The sequence below is a fragment of the Cetorhinus maximus genome, chromosome 3 (genome assembly GCF_964194155.1).
Source record: "Cetorhinus maximus chromosome 3, sCetMax3.hap1.1, whole genome shotgun sequence".
NCBI lineage: Eukaryota > Metazoa > Chordata > Chondrichthyes > Lamniformes > Cetorhinidae > Cetorhinus > Cetorhinus maximus.
This window is the reverse complement of record NC_135881.1, coordinates 14,936,063-14,952,748: the sequence shown is the minus strand read 5'-3', so window position 1 is coordinate 14,952,748 and position 16,686 is coordinate 14,936,063. Positions and strand designations below refer to the sequence as shown.

The 16,686-nt window shown below is 41.5% G+C and overlaps 1 protein-coding gene across 2 annotated transcripts in view; it reads right to left on the bottom strand.

Moving 5' to 3' along the window:
- LOC144676215 (meiosis-specific coiled-coil domain-containing protein MEIOC-like) overlaps positions 1-16,271 on the bottom strand; it is a 53,375-nt gene extending 37,104 nt beyond the window's left edge. For both annotated transcript variants that reach the window (XM_078536705.1, XM_078536714.1), the window contains exons 1-3: positions 16,148-16,271; positions 11,533-11,702; positions 9,935-10,036 (exon numbers count right to left, since the gene is read on the bottom strand). In XM_078536705.1, coding sequence (XP_078392831.1) covers positions 9,935-10,036; positions 11,533-11,681 — 251 coding nt within the window. In that variant the 5' untranslated portion in view covers positions 11,682-11,702; positions 16,148-16,271. The remainder of the gene's footprint in view (positions 1-9,934; positions 10,037-11,532; positions 11,703-16,147) is intronic.
- Between the last annotated feature and the right edge of the window lie 415 nt (positions 16,272-16,686).

Below are 16,686 nucleotides of genomic sequence, written 5' to 3'. Positions count from 1 at the left end.
TAGAGCTGTACTTTGAATATCCTGTCTTGCATTCTTAATTAGCACTTTTCTCAGACAAAGACCACCACCTTCAACACCTCTTTGACCCTTTTGTCTCTGACATCTTTTGATTATCTGCTCACACCACACCCTCAATGTGTCTCTTCCCCCCCACCCACCTTAAACCAATTTATATTTCTCCCTTGTTGAAACTATGCTTCAGTTCTGCTGAAGGGCCATGAGGGCTCGAAACGTTGACTGATTTCTTCTCCACCGATGCTGCCAGACTTGCTGAGTTTTTCCAGGTAATTCTGTTTTTATTTTGTTAAGGAGTTTGAGGGCCTGTTGCTGGTCAGTACAGGGTTATGAGCAGCAATGGCCTGAGCAGCAAGAGGCAGTGGGGTCTCTATAAGGTCAACAGGCTGGCGCACATGGACCACTGCAACGGTGAGCATTGACCAACCACAGGTATATCGCCAGCCGTGCTCCTGCCTAGAGGTGAGTAAAAGGCAATGCCAGAGATGCTCTCATATGTTCCGGGATGAGGTTGCTCACATCTGCAAGCTTCTCAGTATGAGCTGCAGCTGCAAGGGCACTGGAGGAGTAATGCGGAATCTTGGCCTGCAATGAGTGAATGTGTGCCCTTTAAAAAATGGTGCCAGCAACTTCAACCCCATGAGGTAATGGCGCACCGGGCAACTTCCTGCCCACCCTGAAACAAAATTTGCTGAGTTCCTCACACATTTATTATTAATTAAAGCAGAAGATCGTGCATGTTCACCAGTCTTGTGGCCCAGCGGGAATCACGCTGACTTTCCTGCCTACCAATATACTTAGTCTCCAGAATGGAATATTTCACCCAAGAGGTGAGTTACTCACCACAGAGTTCCCTGCCTCTGACCTGTTTTTACAGCTACAGAATTTATATGGCAGGTCCAGTTAACGGTAACCCCCAGAATATTGATGGTGGGGTATTCAGCTATAAGGGAATGTCGAGGGGAGACGGTTAGATGCTCTCTTGTTGGAGAGGGCACTTCTGTGATATGAAAGTTACTTTTCAGCCAAAGCCTGAATGTTATTCAGGTCTTGCCACATGCAGGCATGGACTGCTTCAGTATCTGAAGAGGCGTATAGGGTACCAAACATGGTGCAATCATCAGTGAACATCTCCACTTCTGGCCTTTTGATGGCGGGAAGGATGATGAAGCAGCCGAAGACGGTTAAGCCCAGGGTATTATCCTGAGGAACTCCTGCAACAATGTCCCAGGACTGAAATGATTGACCTCTAAAAACCACAACAATCTTTCTTCGTACTAGGTATGACCCCAACCAGTGGAGAGTTTCCCCATTAACTTCAAATTTGCTAGGACACCTTGATGCCACACTTCGTCAAATGCTTGCTTGATATCAAGGGCAGTCACTCTCACCTCATCTCTGGAATTCAGCTCTTTTGTCCACATCTGAACAAAGGCTTTGATGAGGTCTGGAGTCGAGTGCCCCTGGCAGAATGCAAACTGAGTATCGATGAACAGGTTACGCTCTAAGTGCAGCACTATCAATGACACCTTCGATCATATTGCTGATGATTGAGAGTAAACTACTGGGATGTAGGGGGGTGCGGGCGGGGGCAACTAGCTGGATTGAATTTGTCCTACTTATTTCTGAGTTGGACATAACTAGGCAATTTTCCACATTGTCAGGGAGGCGCTAGCATTGTAGCTGTACTGGAACAGCTTGGCTAGTATCATTGCTGGTTTTGGAGCACAAGACTTCAGCACTACAGCTAAAGGCCCATAGCCTTTGCCGTATCAAGTACCTTTAGCTGTTTCTTGATATCAAGTAGAGTGAATCGAATTGGTTGGAGACTGACATCTGTGATGCTGGAGACCTCAGGAGGAGGCCAAGATGAATCATCCGCTCGGCACTTCTGGCTGAAGATAGCTGCAAATGCTTCACTTTCTCTTTCACTGACGTGTTGGGTGTTTTTTATTCTTTCATGGGTTGTGGGCGTCATTGGCTCGGCCAGCATTTAATGCCCATCCCTAAGTGCCCCTGAGAAGATGGTGGTGAGCCACCTTCTTGAACCGCTGTAGTTCATATGGTGTAGATACACTCAGTGCTGTTAGGAAGACATGGACTCCTCAGTATCTGAGGAGTCATGAACAGTACTGAACATTGAGCAATCATCAGTGAACATCCCACTTCTGAATTTATGATGAAGCAGCTAAAGATGATTAGGCCTAAGACAGCACCCTGAAGAACTCATGGTTGCTACATCATTCAGGCTGTGGATATTTGTGGAGCCTGCTCCTTGGTTATTTGTTTCATTGTCCACCACCATTTACAACTGGATATGGGAGGACAATTGCAGAATCTCAGAATTGTTACAGCAGAGAAAAAGGCCATTCGACCCATCATGCCAGCACTGGCTCTCCAGATGAGCAATTCACTTAGTGCCATTCTTCTCTCTTCTCCCCGTAAGCTTGCACTTTCTCCCTCTTCAGATAACAGTCTAATTCCCTGCTGGATGCTTCGATAGAACTTGTCTCCACCATGCTATCAGGCAGTGCATTCCAGACACTTAACCACTTGCTGTGTGAAAAAGCTTCTCCTCATATCACTTTTGCTTCTTTTACAAATTATTTTAAATCTGTGCCACCTTGTTCTCAATCCATTCATGTGCGGGAACAGCTTCTCCATATCTACTCTGTCCAGGCTCCTCACGATTTTGAACACCTCTATCAAATCTCTTCTCAGCCTTCTCTTCTCCAAGGAAAACAGTCCTAACTTCTCCAATCTATCTTCATAACTCATCACTCTCATGAATCTTTTATGCACTTTCTCTAATGCCTTCACGTCCTCCCCAAAGTCTGCCCAGAGCTGGGCTTAATACTCCAATTGACGCCGAACTACTGTCATATAAAGTTCAACATAATCACTTGGTTCTTGTACTCTATGCCTCTATTAATAAAGCCCAGGACACTGCATGCTTTATTAACTGCACTCTTGATCTGTCCTGCCACCTTCAATGATTTATGCACATGTACACCCAGATCCCTCTGCTCCTGCAACTCCTTTAGAATTGTACTCTATTTTATATTGTCTCTCCATGGTCTTCCTATCAAAATGAATCACTGCACATTTCACAATATTGAATTTCATCTGCCACCTGTCTGCTCATTCCACCAACTTGTCTATGTCCTTTTGAAATTCTACACTATCCTCCTCAGTTCACAATCCTTCTAAGTTTCATATATCCACTATGGAGCTTTGGTCTGATCCGCCAGTTGTGGGATCATTTAACACTATCTATCGCATGCTGTTTCCGCTATTTACCATGCATATAGTCCTGTTTGGTAGCTTCCCAGCTTGGCACCTCATTTTTAGGTATGCCTGGTGCTGTTCCTGGCATGCTCTCCTGCACTTCTCATTGAACTAGGGTTAATATCTTGGCTTGATGGTAATGATAATGAGGGGAAAATGTCCAGGCCATGAGGTTACAGATTATGGTTGAATACAATTTGGTTGTTGCAGATGGCCTACAGAGATCTGATGGCCTCGATTATTTATTCTGAATCTATCTCAGTATAGTCCCAGTGCACATCACACCACAATGGAGGTGAAGACAGAATTTTGTCTCAAGAACAATGCAGTGGTGACTTCAACCAATATCATCATCGGCAAAGGTACCCACAACAGGTGAGGGCAAGTTCAAGTAGGTGGCTACTTCTTGTTGATTTTCTCACCACCTGCTGCAGGCCCACTCTGGCAGGTACTGCCTTAAGGACCAAGTGAGCTTGGTCACTAGTTTTGCTACTGAGTCACTCTTGGTGATGGACATTGAAGTCCCTCACCCAGAGTACATTCTGTGCCCTTGCTACCCTCAGTGCTTCTTCCAGGTGGTGCTCAACATGGAAGAGAACTGATTCATCAACTAAGGGAGGCTGGTAAGTGGTAATCAGCAGAAGATTTCCTTGCCCTTGTTTGGCCTGGTGCCATAAAGTCTCCATGTGGTCCGGCATCAATGCTGAGGACTCCCAAGGCCGCTCTCTCTGGATTATATACCATTGTACCCCCACTTCTGGTGGGTCCAGCACATATCCAGGAATGATGGAGGAGTCTGGGACATTGGCTGTAAGGTATGATTCGGTGAGTTTGACTATGTCAGGCTGTTGCTTGACTAGTCTATAGGACAGACTGCACAGGTCCCCAAATGTTAGTGAGGAGGGCTTTGCCAGGTCGATTGGACAGGGTGTGATTTTGCAGTTTCCAGTATCCAAATTGATGATGGGTGGTCTGTTCGCTTACTTGAAGAAGCACTGAGGGTAGCAAGGGCACAGAATGTATTCTGGGTGAGGGACTTCAATGTCCATCACCAGGATTGGCTCAGTAGCACAACTAGTGACAAAGCTCAATTGGTCCTCAAATAAGAGGTGCACAATCAGTGAGGGGAGGCTTTGGCTCGAGTCAGGCAGAGGCCAAGTGAGAATGTTTGGCACAAAAATAAAAAATGCTGGAAGGACTCAGCAGGTCTGACAGCATCTGTGTCTTTCTCTCCACAGATGCTGTCCGACCTCCTGAGTTTTGCCAGCATTTTTTGTTTTAGTTTCAGATTTCCAGCATCCACAGTATTTTGCCTTTATCTTAGAGTATATATGGAAATTTGGCTCAAAGTGGGAATTCGGTGTGCATAGGGGGAAAGAGGAGCTTTAGGTAAGGTTTACTGCAAGAAGTGTAACTTAGAAGAGAGTGCTGGGAGTTGGGCAATTAAGGGAGTTAGGGAAAGACGGGAGATGTGCTCATTTGCTTTCTAGCTTTCTCAGCCTTCAGGAAGTGGTCATACTCTGCTACGGGCGAAGAAGCCAGATATTTGGTGAATATCTGGTAAGTGACTAAAGCTTATTCTATTCCTAAGATTAAAAATAGTCTAGCAAATGGTGGTAAGGTTAATAAAATATATAAAAACAAAAGTAAAATATATAATTGAATAAAATAATTCAATAGTTAATTAGAACACTTAAGGATGTCAGGACAGGTGATGTGTCACAGCTGCAGCATGTGGAAGCTCCTGGTTGCCAGTATGACCCAGGGCAAACACATCTGCAGTAAGTGTTTGAAGTCTGAGCAGCTTCAGCTCAGAGTTTATGAGCTCGAGGCTGAACTACAGACACTATGGCGTGTCAGGGAGGGGGAAAGTTACCTGGATTTTTTTGTACCAGGAGACAGTCACACTTCTTAGGATAGGGTCTTCTGATTTAGTCAGTGTTCAAGGATAGGAGTGTGTGACTACGAGTGAGGCAGGTAAGGGGTCTCAGAGGGCAGGAGCCTCAGCCTTTACAACTGTCCAACAGGTTTGTGGTTTTTTCAGCTTGTCTGGCTGAGAGTGGGGGCTGCAGGGTGGATGAGCCAGCTGGCCATGGCACCGTAATTCAGGAAGGCATTCAAGTGAGGGGAGAAAAAGGAATGTAGTGGTAGTGGGGCATAGTATAGTCAGAGGGATTAACACTGTTCTCAACAGCAAAGGGCGTGAGTCCAGACGGCTGTGTTGCCTGCCCTGTGCCAGGGCATGGGATAACTGCTCAAGGGAGGAACTTGCAGTGGGAGGGGGAGGAACCAGTCGTCGTGGTCCATGTAGGTACCAACAACTTAGGCAGGGCAAAGAAGGAGATTCTGAATAGTCAGTATGAGGACCTAGGCACCAAATTAAGCAGGACCTCAAAGGTCATAATCTCTGGAATATTACCTGAGCAATGTGCAAATTGGCATAGGACAAATCAGATTAGGGAGCTGAATGTGTTGCTCAAAGACTGGTGAAGGAGAAGTGGGTTCCGGTTCATGGAGCACTGGCACCAGTACTGGGGAAAGTGGGATCTATACTGTTGGGACGGTCTACACCCGAGCCATGCTGGGACTGGTATTCTTGCAAGCCGCATGACTAGAGAAGTAGAGAGGGTTTTAAACTAAATAGCGGGGGCAAGGGAACAAATTTGGGAAGATGTGGTAAATCAAAGAGTAGAGACAAAGCAAAAGAAAAAGGTATTATAGAAAATGAAAAACAGACCGTGACAGGAAGGGATAGAGTACAAATCTATCAAGTTAATCAACAGATAAAACTAGAGGTTATAAAAAGAATAAAAGGATAAAACTAAAAGCTCTGTATCTGAATGCATGTAGCATTCGAAACAAAACAGATGAACTGAGAGGGCACATAGAAATAAATAATTACAATTTGATAGCCATTACGGAGACATGGCTGCAGGAGGACATGGATTGGGACCTGAATATTGAAGGGTACAGGATATTTAGGAAAGACAGGAAGTGAGGAAAAGGTGGAGGGGTGGCTCTGTTAGTTAATGATGGTGTTAGCACAATAGAGAGGGATGACCCAAGTTCAGGAAACCAGGATGTGAAAACAGTTTGGGTAGAGATGAGAAATGGTAAAGGCAAGAAGTCATTTGTGGGAGTTGTGTGCAGGCCCCCCTAACAGTAACCACATGGTAGGGTTGAGCATAAAGGAAAAAATAATTGGAGCTTGTCAGAAAGGCACAGTGATAATCATTGGAGATTTTAATTCACATATAGACTGGAAAATTCAAATGGGCAAAGAGAGCCTGGATAAGGAGTACATTAAATATTTTTGGGATAGTTTCTTCGAACAGCATGTTCTGGAGCCAACCAAAGAGCAGGCTATACTAGACCTGGTACTGTGCAATGAGATGGAAGTAATTAATGACCTCATAGTGAAGGCACCCCTAGGTAGCAGCGACCATAATATGATTGAATTTACATTCAGTTTGAGGGAGAGAGGAGCGAGTCTGAGACTAAGTTTTTAAACTTAAATAAAGGCAATTATGAGGGCATGAAAGCTGAGTTGGCTGAAGTGAACTGGCAAATTAAGTTAAGGGATAGGTCAATAGGGATGAAGTGGCTAATACTTAAGGGGATATTTCAGAATGCACAGAATGAATACATTCCAACAAATAAGAAAAAGTCCAAGGGACGGACACACCATCCATAGTTAACTAGAAATGTTAAAGATAGTCTCAACCAAGAAAAAGCATATAACTGTGCAAAGACAGGTGGCAGGTCAGAAGATTGGACAAAATATAAGGAACAGCAAAGAATGACTAAAAGACTAATAAGGAGGGAAAAATTAGAGTATGAGAGGAAGCTAGCCAGAAATATAAAAACAGGTAATCAGAGCTTTTATAAATATTTTAAAAAGAAAAGAGTTAATAAAGTGAGCATTGGTCCTATAGAAAGAGAGTCTGGAGAATTGATAATGGAAAACAAGAAGATGGCAGATGAATTGAACAAATATTTTGTATCAATTTTCACTATAGAAGATACAAATAACATCCCAGAAGCAGTTATAAACCAGGAAATGGAACTGGGGAAGGAAATCAGGAAAATTAGTCACCAGAAAAGTGGTACTGAGTAAATTGTTGGAGCTGCAGGCTGACAAGAGCCCAGGTCCTAATGGACTTCATCCTAAGGTCTTAAAACAAGTGAGATAGTTGATGCATTGGTTTTAATTTTCCAAAACTCCCTAGATTTGGGGAAGGTCCCATTAGATTAGAAGATAGCAAATGTAACTCCTTTATTCACAAAGGGAGGTAGACAGAAAACGGGAAACCACAGGCCAGTTAGCTTAACATCTGTTGTAGGGAAAATGTTAGAAGTTATTATTAAAGAAGTTATAGCAGGGCATTTGGATAAGCTCAAAGTCATCAGGCAGAGTCAACATAGTTTTGTGAAAGGGAAATAGTGTTTAACCAATTAATTGGAGTTCTTTGAGGTAGTAAGATGTACTGTGGATAAAGGGGATGTACTGAACTTAGATTTCCATTAGACCATTTGGTAAAGTGCCACATCAAAGGCGACTGCGGAAAATAAAACCTCATGGTATAGGGGGTAACATATTGGCATGGATAGAAGATTGGCTGGCTAACAGGAAGCAGAGAATAGGCATAAATGGGTCTTTTTCAGGTTGGCAAAACGTAATGAATGGTGTGCCACAGGGATCAGTGCTGGGACCTCAGCTGTTTACAATTTATATAAATGACTTGGGTGAAGGGATTGAAGGGATGGTTGCCAAATTTGCTGATGACACAAAGATAGGTAGGAAATTAAGTTGTGAAGAGGACATAAGAAGGCTAAAAAAGATACAGATAGGTTAAGTGAGTGGGCAAAGATCTGGCAAATGGAGTATAATGTGGGAAAAAGTGAAATTGTTCATTTTGGCAGGAAGAATAAAAAAGCAGCTTATTATCTAAACGGGGAGAGATTGCAGAGCTCTGAGATTCAGAGGGATCTGGGTGCCCTAGTGCATGAATCACAAAAGACTACAATGCAAGTACATAAGAAAGCTAATAGAATATCATTTATTGTGAGGAGAATTGAATACAAAAGTAGGTAAGTTATGCTTCAGTTGTACAGGGCACTAGTGAGATCACACTTGGAGTACTGTGTACAGTATTGGTCACCTTTTTTAAAGGAAGGACATGAAAGCGTTGGAAGCAGTTCAGAGAAAGTTTACCAGACCAAAACCTGGAATGGGTGGGTTGTCTTATGAGGAAAAGTTGGACACACTAGGCTTGTATCCACTGGAGTTTAGAAAAGTAAGAGGCGACTTGATTGAAACATATAAGATCCAGAGGGGTCTTGACAGGGCGGACGTGGAGAGGATGTTTCTTCTTGTGGAAGAATCTAGAACTAGGGCTCACTGTTTAAAAATAAGGGATCACCCATTTAAATTGGAGATGAGGCAAATTTTTTTCACTCAGAGGGTTGAGAGTCTTTGGAACTCTCTTCCTGAAAAGGTGGTGAAAGCAGAGTCCTTGAATATTTTTAAGGCAGAGGTGGTTGGATTCTTGGTAAGCAAGGGATTAGGTTACCAGGGATAGGTGGGATGCAGATTTCAGGTTACTATCAGATCAGCCATGATCTTATTAAATGGCGGAACAGCCTTGAGGGGCCGAATGGCCTATCCTGCTCCTTGTTCGTACGTTCGTACATTCACGTTTTTTTTTTCAACTCTTCGATAGTGGCTTAATACAACTGAGTGTTTTGCTAGGTCATTTCAAAGGACAGTTAAGAGTCAATCACATTGTTGTGGAGTCACATGTAGGTCAGGCCAGGTAAGGATGGCAGATTTCCTTCCTTAAAAGACCTTAGTGAGCCAGATGGGTTTCCAGGATCACCATTACTGAGATTAGTTTTTTTAAACCAAATTTTAATTGCTTGAATTTAAATTCCAGCAGCTGCTATAGTAGGGTTTGGACTTGTTTCTCTGGAGCAGTAGGTCTGGATTACTAACCTAGTAACATTAACATTGCATCACCATTCCCCAACTACAATATATATAAAAATTATCAAGTGATTCTGACTGCTATTAAAATCACTTTACAGTAGCAATAGGGAAGGTTCTACAGCAACATAGCTTGGGCCACCATAGCAGAAGTCTTAAGATCAGGCCATTAAGGATACAGAATTTTGTTTTTTTTTATTCATTTGCAAGTGCCTCTGCAAGGCCAGCATTTCCTACCCTTGAGAAAGTGGTGGTGAGCCACATTCTTGAGCTGCTGCAGTCTACGTGGTTTAAGTACACCCACAGTGCTGTTAGGGAGTGAGTTCCAGAATTTTGACCCAACAGTGAATCACATTACACCAATCCAAAGGAGGTTTGTGCACTTCAACATAAAAAAGCGGCCATATGACTTAGGAATCTATTAAGCATACTACAGCTGCACTGATAAGACCTAGTCTAGGAGACCATCATAATGGGTTGAGGTCACATCAGATGCAGTATAACTGCAGCCTGAAACTACTAAACATGAGCTGCCATTTTCAAACTCACAGCACAAACTTCAAACTTAAAAACAAAGTAGCAGAAAATGAAGCGGCTGCAGCCTAAATTTCATGTGCATCTATAAATCAGTAAAATTTGACTTACCAATTGGAAAAGGACTCTGGTTTGTCAGGCTCATCCAGTATGCTGGAGACCAGTCCAAATAAATCAGGTGTATTTCCAGAATCTGGTAAACTAAACTGGGCCCTGAAACAAGAACACATATTAATCTTTACATTTTTAAAACTCCATTTCTATACCCTGGCCTAGAATTTTATATTTAAAATAAAAACTCTACTGGAATATCACAACTTTACATTTGGAGTTTTTATTCTTGAAAAAAATATTTTTGCAACATAGAAATCTACAGTATCAGAAAAGACTGCTGCCGTCCATCTCTCCCATGCTCAAGTTAAAAACAAACACTATTATCTCTTAAATTACTGCATACTTCCCTTTGCCAAATACAGTCTAGGAAATTCATGAATTTGTTGAGACTAACAGCCTCACGGTCTCGCTGGGCAGATCATTTAATGCCATCACTACCCTGTTTGTGAAGTAGTTATATCTAAACTATTTATCTTCTGAGCTCAATGAAATTTGTCACTATATCAAATTATTTGCTGGGGTCTACTTTACCACTTAATTTGTTAACCCAGCTTCTTTGATCTCCCCTTGTAACTCAAGTGTCCAATCTCAGTGTCAATCTAGTTGGTCTTCTCAGTACCAACATCACAACAAGGATATCCCTTCTGTAGTATCATATAGTTGCACATTTGTCCTCCTTGTGGGGCCATACCAATGCACTATACAAGTTCACTGTTATCCTCTAGAACTGGCTATATACTCAAGTTAATGTTTTGGGGTTTAGTTTTGGGTTTGCAAAACATAAAAATCAAGGAAAAAAAAGTCAATCAGGAGAAAAAAAGTCAAAAGCTCACTGGAAAGTAGAGAAAAAATTGTAGTCATTTAAGAAGAGTTGTGCACAATATGTTATCAATTCATTTTTAGTGCATTATCTGAGTGTTCAAAAATAAAAAGTTCAATACTAGTATTCTTAACAGTGACGTTCTCTTCATTGAAAAACTACACAATAAAAAATATTCTAATTTAAAAAACCCATTATTACAACTCAAACTTTTCGAAGTACTTCACAAAGAAATAACTATTTTGAAATGCAGTGCCTAGTACGTAAGCAAAGTGGAAGCCATTTTACACATAGTAAAATCATAACAAAAGGGGGGAGATGGATTAACAGTTAGTCGGCACTTAAGTAGGATGAATTTCTACTCAGGTTTCAGAAATGAAAGACCAGTATCTAATTCATTGCACCTCCAATTCCCATTTGTGCTCATCAATATCATGAATACGGTCCACATCTAGCATTCTTAGGTCAAGTATATTACAGTTAAATATACAGTAAAGTAGTCCACCAAGCTGTATGCCTCAGACCCCAACTCAGAAGAATACCCCAATTACAGCAGTGTAACATAATACAATACCTAGCCCCCATCATGTTCATCATTATTTAAATATTTCAAGGACACCTTCCACCTAAGCTCCAAAGGTGGTATATTTGTATACTGTACATTGTAACTGCTTCGATCCTTGCTAGAATGCATTTATGCACTTAATATCACAAACCATCTAAACTAACTTGAAAGCCAGCAGTCCCCCTCAAGACTTCAGTAAAATGGCTTTACCTCTGTTTAGGGCCATCATGAAAAGTAACTGGTGATACACTATCATCAGCAAACACAGACCAATGGCTGTATAAGAGAGCTGGATCCACAGAAGGCGTAGAACTACTGATGCCACTTAGCAGAGAAGTTGAGAAAAGCTGCTGTTCCATAGTATCTCCTTAGCAATTTACCTGTTGAATAATTATAACTGTTATAACAGAAATTCTTCATGTGTTCACCAGTTACAACATGCATAAAACAACACCAACTCATAAATATTAACATAGGATTGCAATCATCAAATATATCTTCTTGTAAACTGTGTGTATACATAATTTTGAAAATGGAACAAGCAAAGATAATCCCACAATCTTCAAAGTCACTTTTAATGTAGGAAAATTAGAGCAAATCCAATACGAATTTCTTTATATTGAAAGCCAGAGAGGTCAAGGCAATAAATGAAGTAAAATGGTTGATCTTTCCTTTGTTATAACTTGTAAACTCTAAATATATAAACTTTGAACATAGGATGGCCTAGAAATTCAACATCCCCATTTTACAGAATCCAACATTCCCAAAGCAAAGAAGTCAAAAGCCTTTTTACTGAAACAATAGCTTTAAACAAAAAGCTCATGGTTATTTAATACTACTATACAACTACAAAAGTCTGTTATTCTGAGAGATATTTTAATGAACCCATTTAAATCCTTGAAGTTTTAATGTGAACTTAGTATTGGTCCAGATTTTCCCTTTACAATAGCTGCGAACACAGAAAGTTTGCTGCCACCAATGGCAACTTCCAGCAATTGCACTTAGGCTAAAAGCCAGAAGTTGTGATGCATCTTAATGGGCTCCAGGGGAACACAAACTGATGGTCCTGCCATTCTGATCCTTAAAGCAGCAGGGAACAGTAGTGCAAGAATTTTGGCTAACTGCTCACAGCTTGCACAAATTTTTACATGCAGGGCTAATAATCACAGGCACAAAGTTTTGGAGTCTGGTTTCAAATGGGACAAAAGATGGGGAGGGGATTTTGAACCTCTTATTTGGAGACCTGTTAACCTCTAACTAACTACAAGACGGAAAATAAAATAACTTTGTCTCTTTTGACAAAGTCCATTGCCAGGCCCAAACCTGCTATTTGTCTGGATCTGCCCCTCAGGCATCAACGCCACCAGGCTCCTCTTCTACCCGCTATGTCGGCTTCCGCCCTCACCACCCACTCCCCTCCCACCCTCGCCATCTCAGTCCCAATGTTGGAAGCAGCACTTGATGGGATGCATTTTGGGTATGTTTATCCCCTCCCATTGGCCTGGATTTTCATCCTCAAGGGAGGTAGCGGCAGCCGGAAAAATTACCAGCTCAGCTCGCTCACCTTAGGAAAAGCTGCCTGCAAAGGCAAGATCTTCATTGCCGGCGGGGTTGGGTACAGGCTGGAGTGAGCCAGAAAAAAGTTGGAGCAGCCACAGAGACTGCCGAGTGTAGAGGCAAGCTGTTGAAAAGGCCTGGTTCAGTGCTAAGGGACTTTGTCCCAGTTAAAATAAAAATCCAAAGGCCCACCAGTCCTCTCTCCTCACCCTCCAAACATTCTCTATGTCCCTTCCATGCCACCCCATGACCCCAAACATCCTCCCTGGCCCTTCATACCTCCTTTGTCAAGCTCTGCCCTTCCATCCACCCTCTATGGCCCCTCATGCCCCCTTATGCTAAGCTCTGTCCTTCCACCCACCCTACATGACCCCTCAAGTCCCCTATGGCACTTTTCATGCCCATTGACCCACTATACACTGTTTAGAACCAATGAACCCAACAGCGAAAGTAGGGTGTGTAAAAAAAGTTAAAATGAAATAATTCAATCATAACTTTCTCCCATGTTGAAAAAAAAGCATATTCACTACAAGCCAATATGTGTCAATCAACAAAAACCTTTAAAGTATCAATAACAAAAACCACACATGCTTGAAACCACTTATGTAAACAAATACTGTTTGATTGACAGCAGAGATCAGAGAGCCTGAGCTGTCACTCAAACAATATTTTCTCTGGGCACAGATATTTCAACAAACTTCACGGGCTTCTGAGCTCTCAACCAACCTCATGATGTATGCTTGACTGAAAGCCCAGGCAATTGTATTCTTTGGCGTGGGTGAAAAGGCAAAGTTTGGCACAGGGGGCATGAGGAGTTCCTTTTCAGCTTACCTCTTAAAAGGCCCCCTCATGCAGACAAGGGCTCATGACTCCTCTGGGGGGGGACCATAAGCCACGACTCTTTAAAAATCTGGTCTAACTCCATGAAAATTGCAGAGGGGTAGGACATGCCTATCTCCACAATGGAGCTAACTAAGTTGGGACTACCAGATGTGGGCTTTTGACAGGAATCAGCTCACATCCTTGAAAGGCACTCCCGAAAATCAGACAGCCCAGGATTATATTTCACCTCATTTTTCTATTTCCTTAGTTCTGATGAAGAATCATACGGACTCAAAATGTCAACTGTATTCCTCTCCGCAGATGCGTCAGACCTGCTGAGTTTTTCCAGGTATTTTTGTTTTTGTTAGCCCAGGAATAGGTCTGGAATCCTGGAATTGGGGCCCGCCTGCCAAATCATCCCAACTCGATGAAAATCAGACCATCAATGAGACTTGAGTAAAGTGGGATAAAGGAGCCAGATGGCATTAATAGCCGAGAGGCAGACCCCAGCAGACAAGGGATTTCAGCAAAGCCAGGGGCCAGAGAGAATTGTCACAGAACTACCCTTGCTGCTCCTCCAATCACAGATTCTATCTCGCTCATGTTCACTGCCCCAGCACCACCAATCAGAGGTTCCCTCTGTCCCGCTCTTGCTGCTCCTCTAGAGACAGAATCTCTGATTGGAGGACAGCAAGGGCAGAAGGGAAGGAACCTGTAATTGGAAGAGCTGGAGCAGCAAGCATGGGAGAGACAGGAGAATTAGAACCAAAAAAAACTGAGTTGACAACAGTAAAAGAGAGATGGAGACAATTTTCTTCAGAGCAAAACTTCAGAATTTGGGAGTCAATGGATATCTGACAATATTTTCTTCTCTTTGGAATTATTTATTCCAGAGAGAGAGAGAGAGAGAGAAAGAGAGAGAGAGAGAAGAGAGAGACAAAGACCAGGCAATTTTGCTCACTTTCACACTTATTTATGATTGTGATTTCACAACATTTTTAAAAAAATCTTTATTTTTCCTTCTAAAACCCTCCTTTGGGGCCTGGCTTTCAAGGTTTTAAACTGTTGCAGGAATAATAATACCAAACAAATATGAAAAAGGTTCAATGATTTGCTTCGTCTTTTATATTAGTTCAATAAATTGTTTTGTGATTAAAGTTTAAAGAGACAGATAGTGTAGATGGAGAAAAAATATTGTAAGGTAAATCAAGTTTTGTTTTCATTCCCCTTAGACTTTTTTAAAATGGTTCTAATATAGAAGTGTCTGTCGTATACCAACTATTTTTTTCACTGTCGTTGTGCATGTGTTTTTTTAAAGTTTTGACGTTGTGAGAAAAAGTTGCAAGTTCAGCTGATCCAGAAGAGCCCAACCTTCTGCTTTACTCGAATTTGCTTTAATATCAGCCACTGAAAGAGAATGAGGGATAGGGGGTAAGTGAAGGAAAACTGTTTCATTCTTGTTGGATTCTTGGCCACCTGCTCAGCACCAAGTCTCTCGTTTCTTTAATGTCCTTTAATGGAGACATAGAGCAAATTTGTAAATTCCTGCTTCAAGGAGTTTGGCTTCTAACTTGAATCTTTAGATCTGCTTTACCTTCAAGGAGCCCCTGAAAACCAAAAAGGTAGCTGCCGAAAATCAAAAAGTAACTCTGGAGGAAATCTCTCAAGAAGAGCCCTTGAGGGAAAAAAAATTATTTTGACCCCCCAGTGGGCAGCCACTCCACATCTGGTTCTGCCACTGGGAAAGTGTTCCAGCTACGGGAATATGTCTGCAGGCCACCCTGACGCAGTTCCCCACTATTTTATCGGCCTCACTGCCTACCATCTGGGGTCAGTAAAATTCCACTCATTTGCTCTGTTCCTCTCTTCACAGATGCTGCCTGACTTGCTGAGTATCTCCAGCATGATTTTCATTTTTTAAGTCATAGTCTTCTGTACCTCCTGAAAGATACTGCAACTGGCTGAGCCTGACATGCTGTATTGTGCATACAATATTGTGTATATGATAGGAAAAAGGGGGAGGGGAGTTGTAGTGCTTAATTTTTTTTTCTTTTTCAGTTGCATGATTATCATTCCTGAAACAAGGCTGTGAACCTTGATTACACTGGTACAAATAGATACGTGCAACAGCTTGTCATCTGGTGGCTGTAGCCAAGACAAAATAAATCTGATGTGATCCTTTGTTAGAATTGGGAGCATTTTTAAACACATAACTGCACTGAAACAGAACCCAAAAAGGTAAAAATTTGATTTGTGCAATTTCCCACATATGTACTACACAACTAAAGCTACAAGAAAGTCTTTTCTTTCTTCAATAAGACATGAAATCCAACAATTGCTAATTAAGCAAGTTATTCTCTTGCTATCCAACATTCCTACACCCGTAACAGCCAGTATAAACTTCAAAGTGGCTTTACAAATTATGCAAAATGATGGTTTAACTTACCTGTGATTAATGATAACTGAAGGGGGAAGCTGAACTGACCAACTTCTTGCACAGAAATTCAGATCCCCTTTCCACATCAGTACCATTGCATTCGACATAAGGAATTACAAACTTTGAAGTGGGCTCAGGCTAAAAATATAAAAGAAATTTAATTTGTCTTTGAAAACAAGCAAGTACTGATAAATTATATGATAATCTAAAAATGTCATTGACATTAAGTTTTATTTCAGAAGTTCAGGTGACAACTGCATACGAATAAATCTTTAAATTTCAAAGCTTTATAAATTCAGATCTAATTTTACAACATTTAATGCAATAGCTCAGTTTAACGAGTTTTTACAAGCAAAATATCAGATTAAATAGATTTCTTTAATAAAATCCATTGAGGTAATGGAGAAAAATAAAACGTTCAGCGACTTACGGTACAACAATTTTGAAACTATGCCAAAAAGGTCTAGTGAACTTTGGATATCATATTAAACTTATGAGAGTACATTAATGGCTGGATATTGTTAAGTATAATCAATTATCAACTCTGG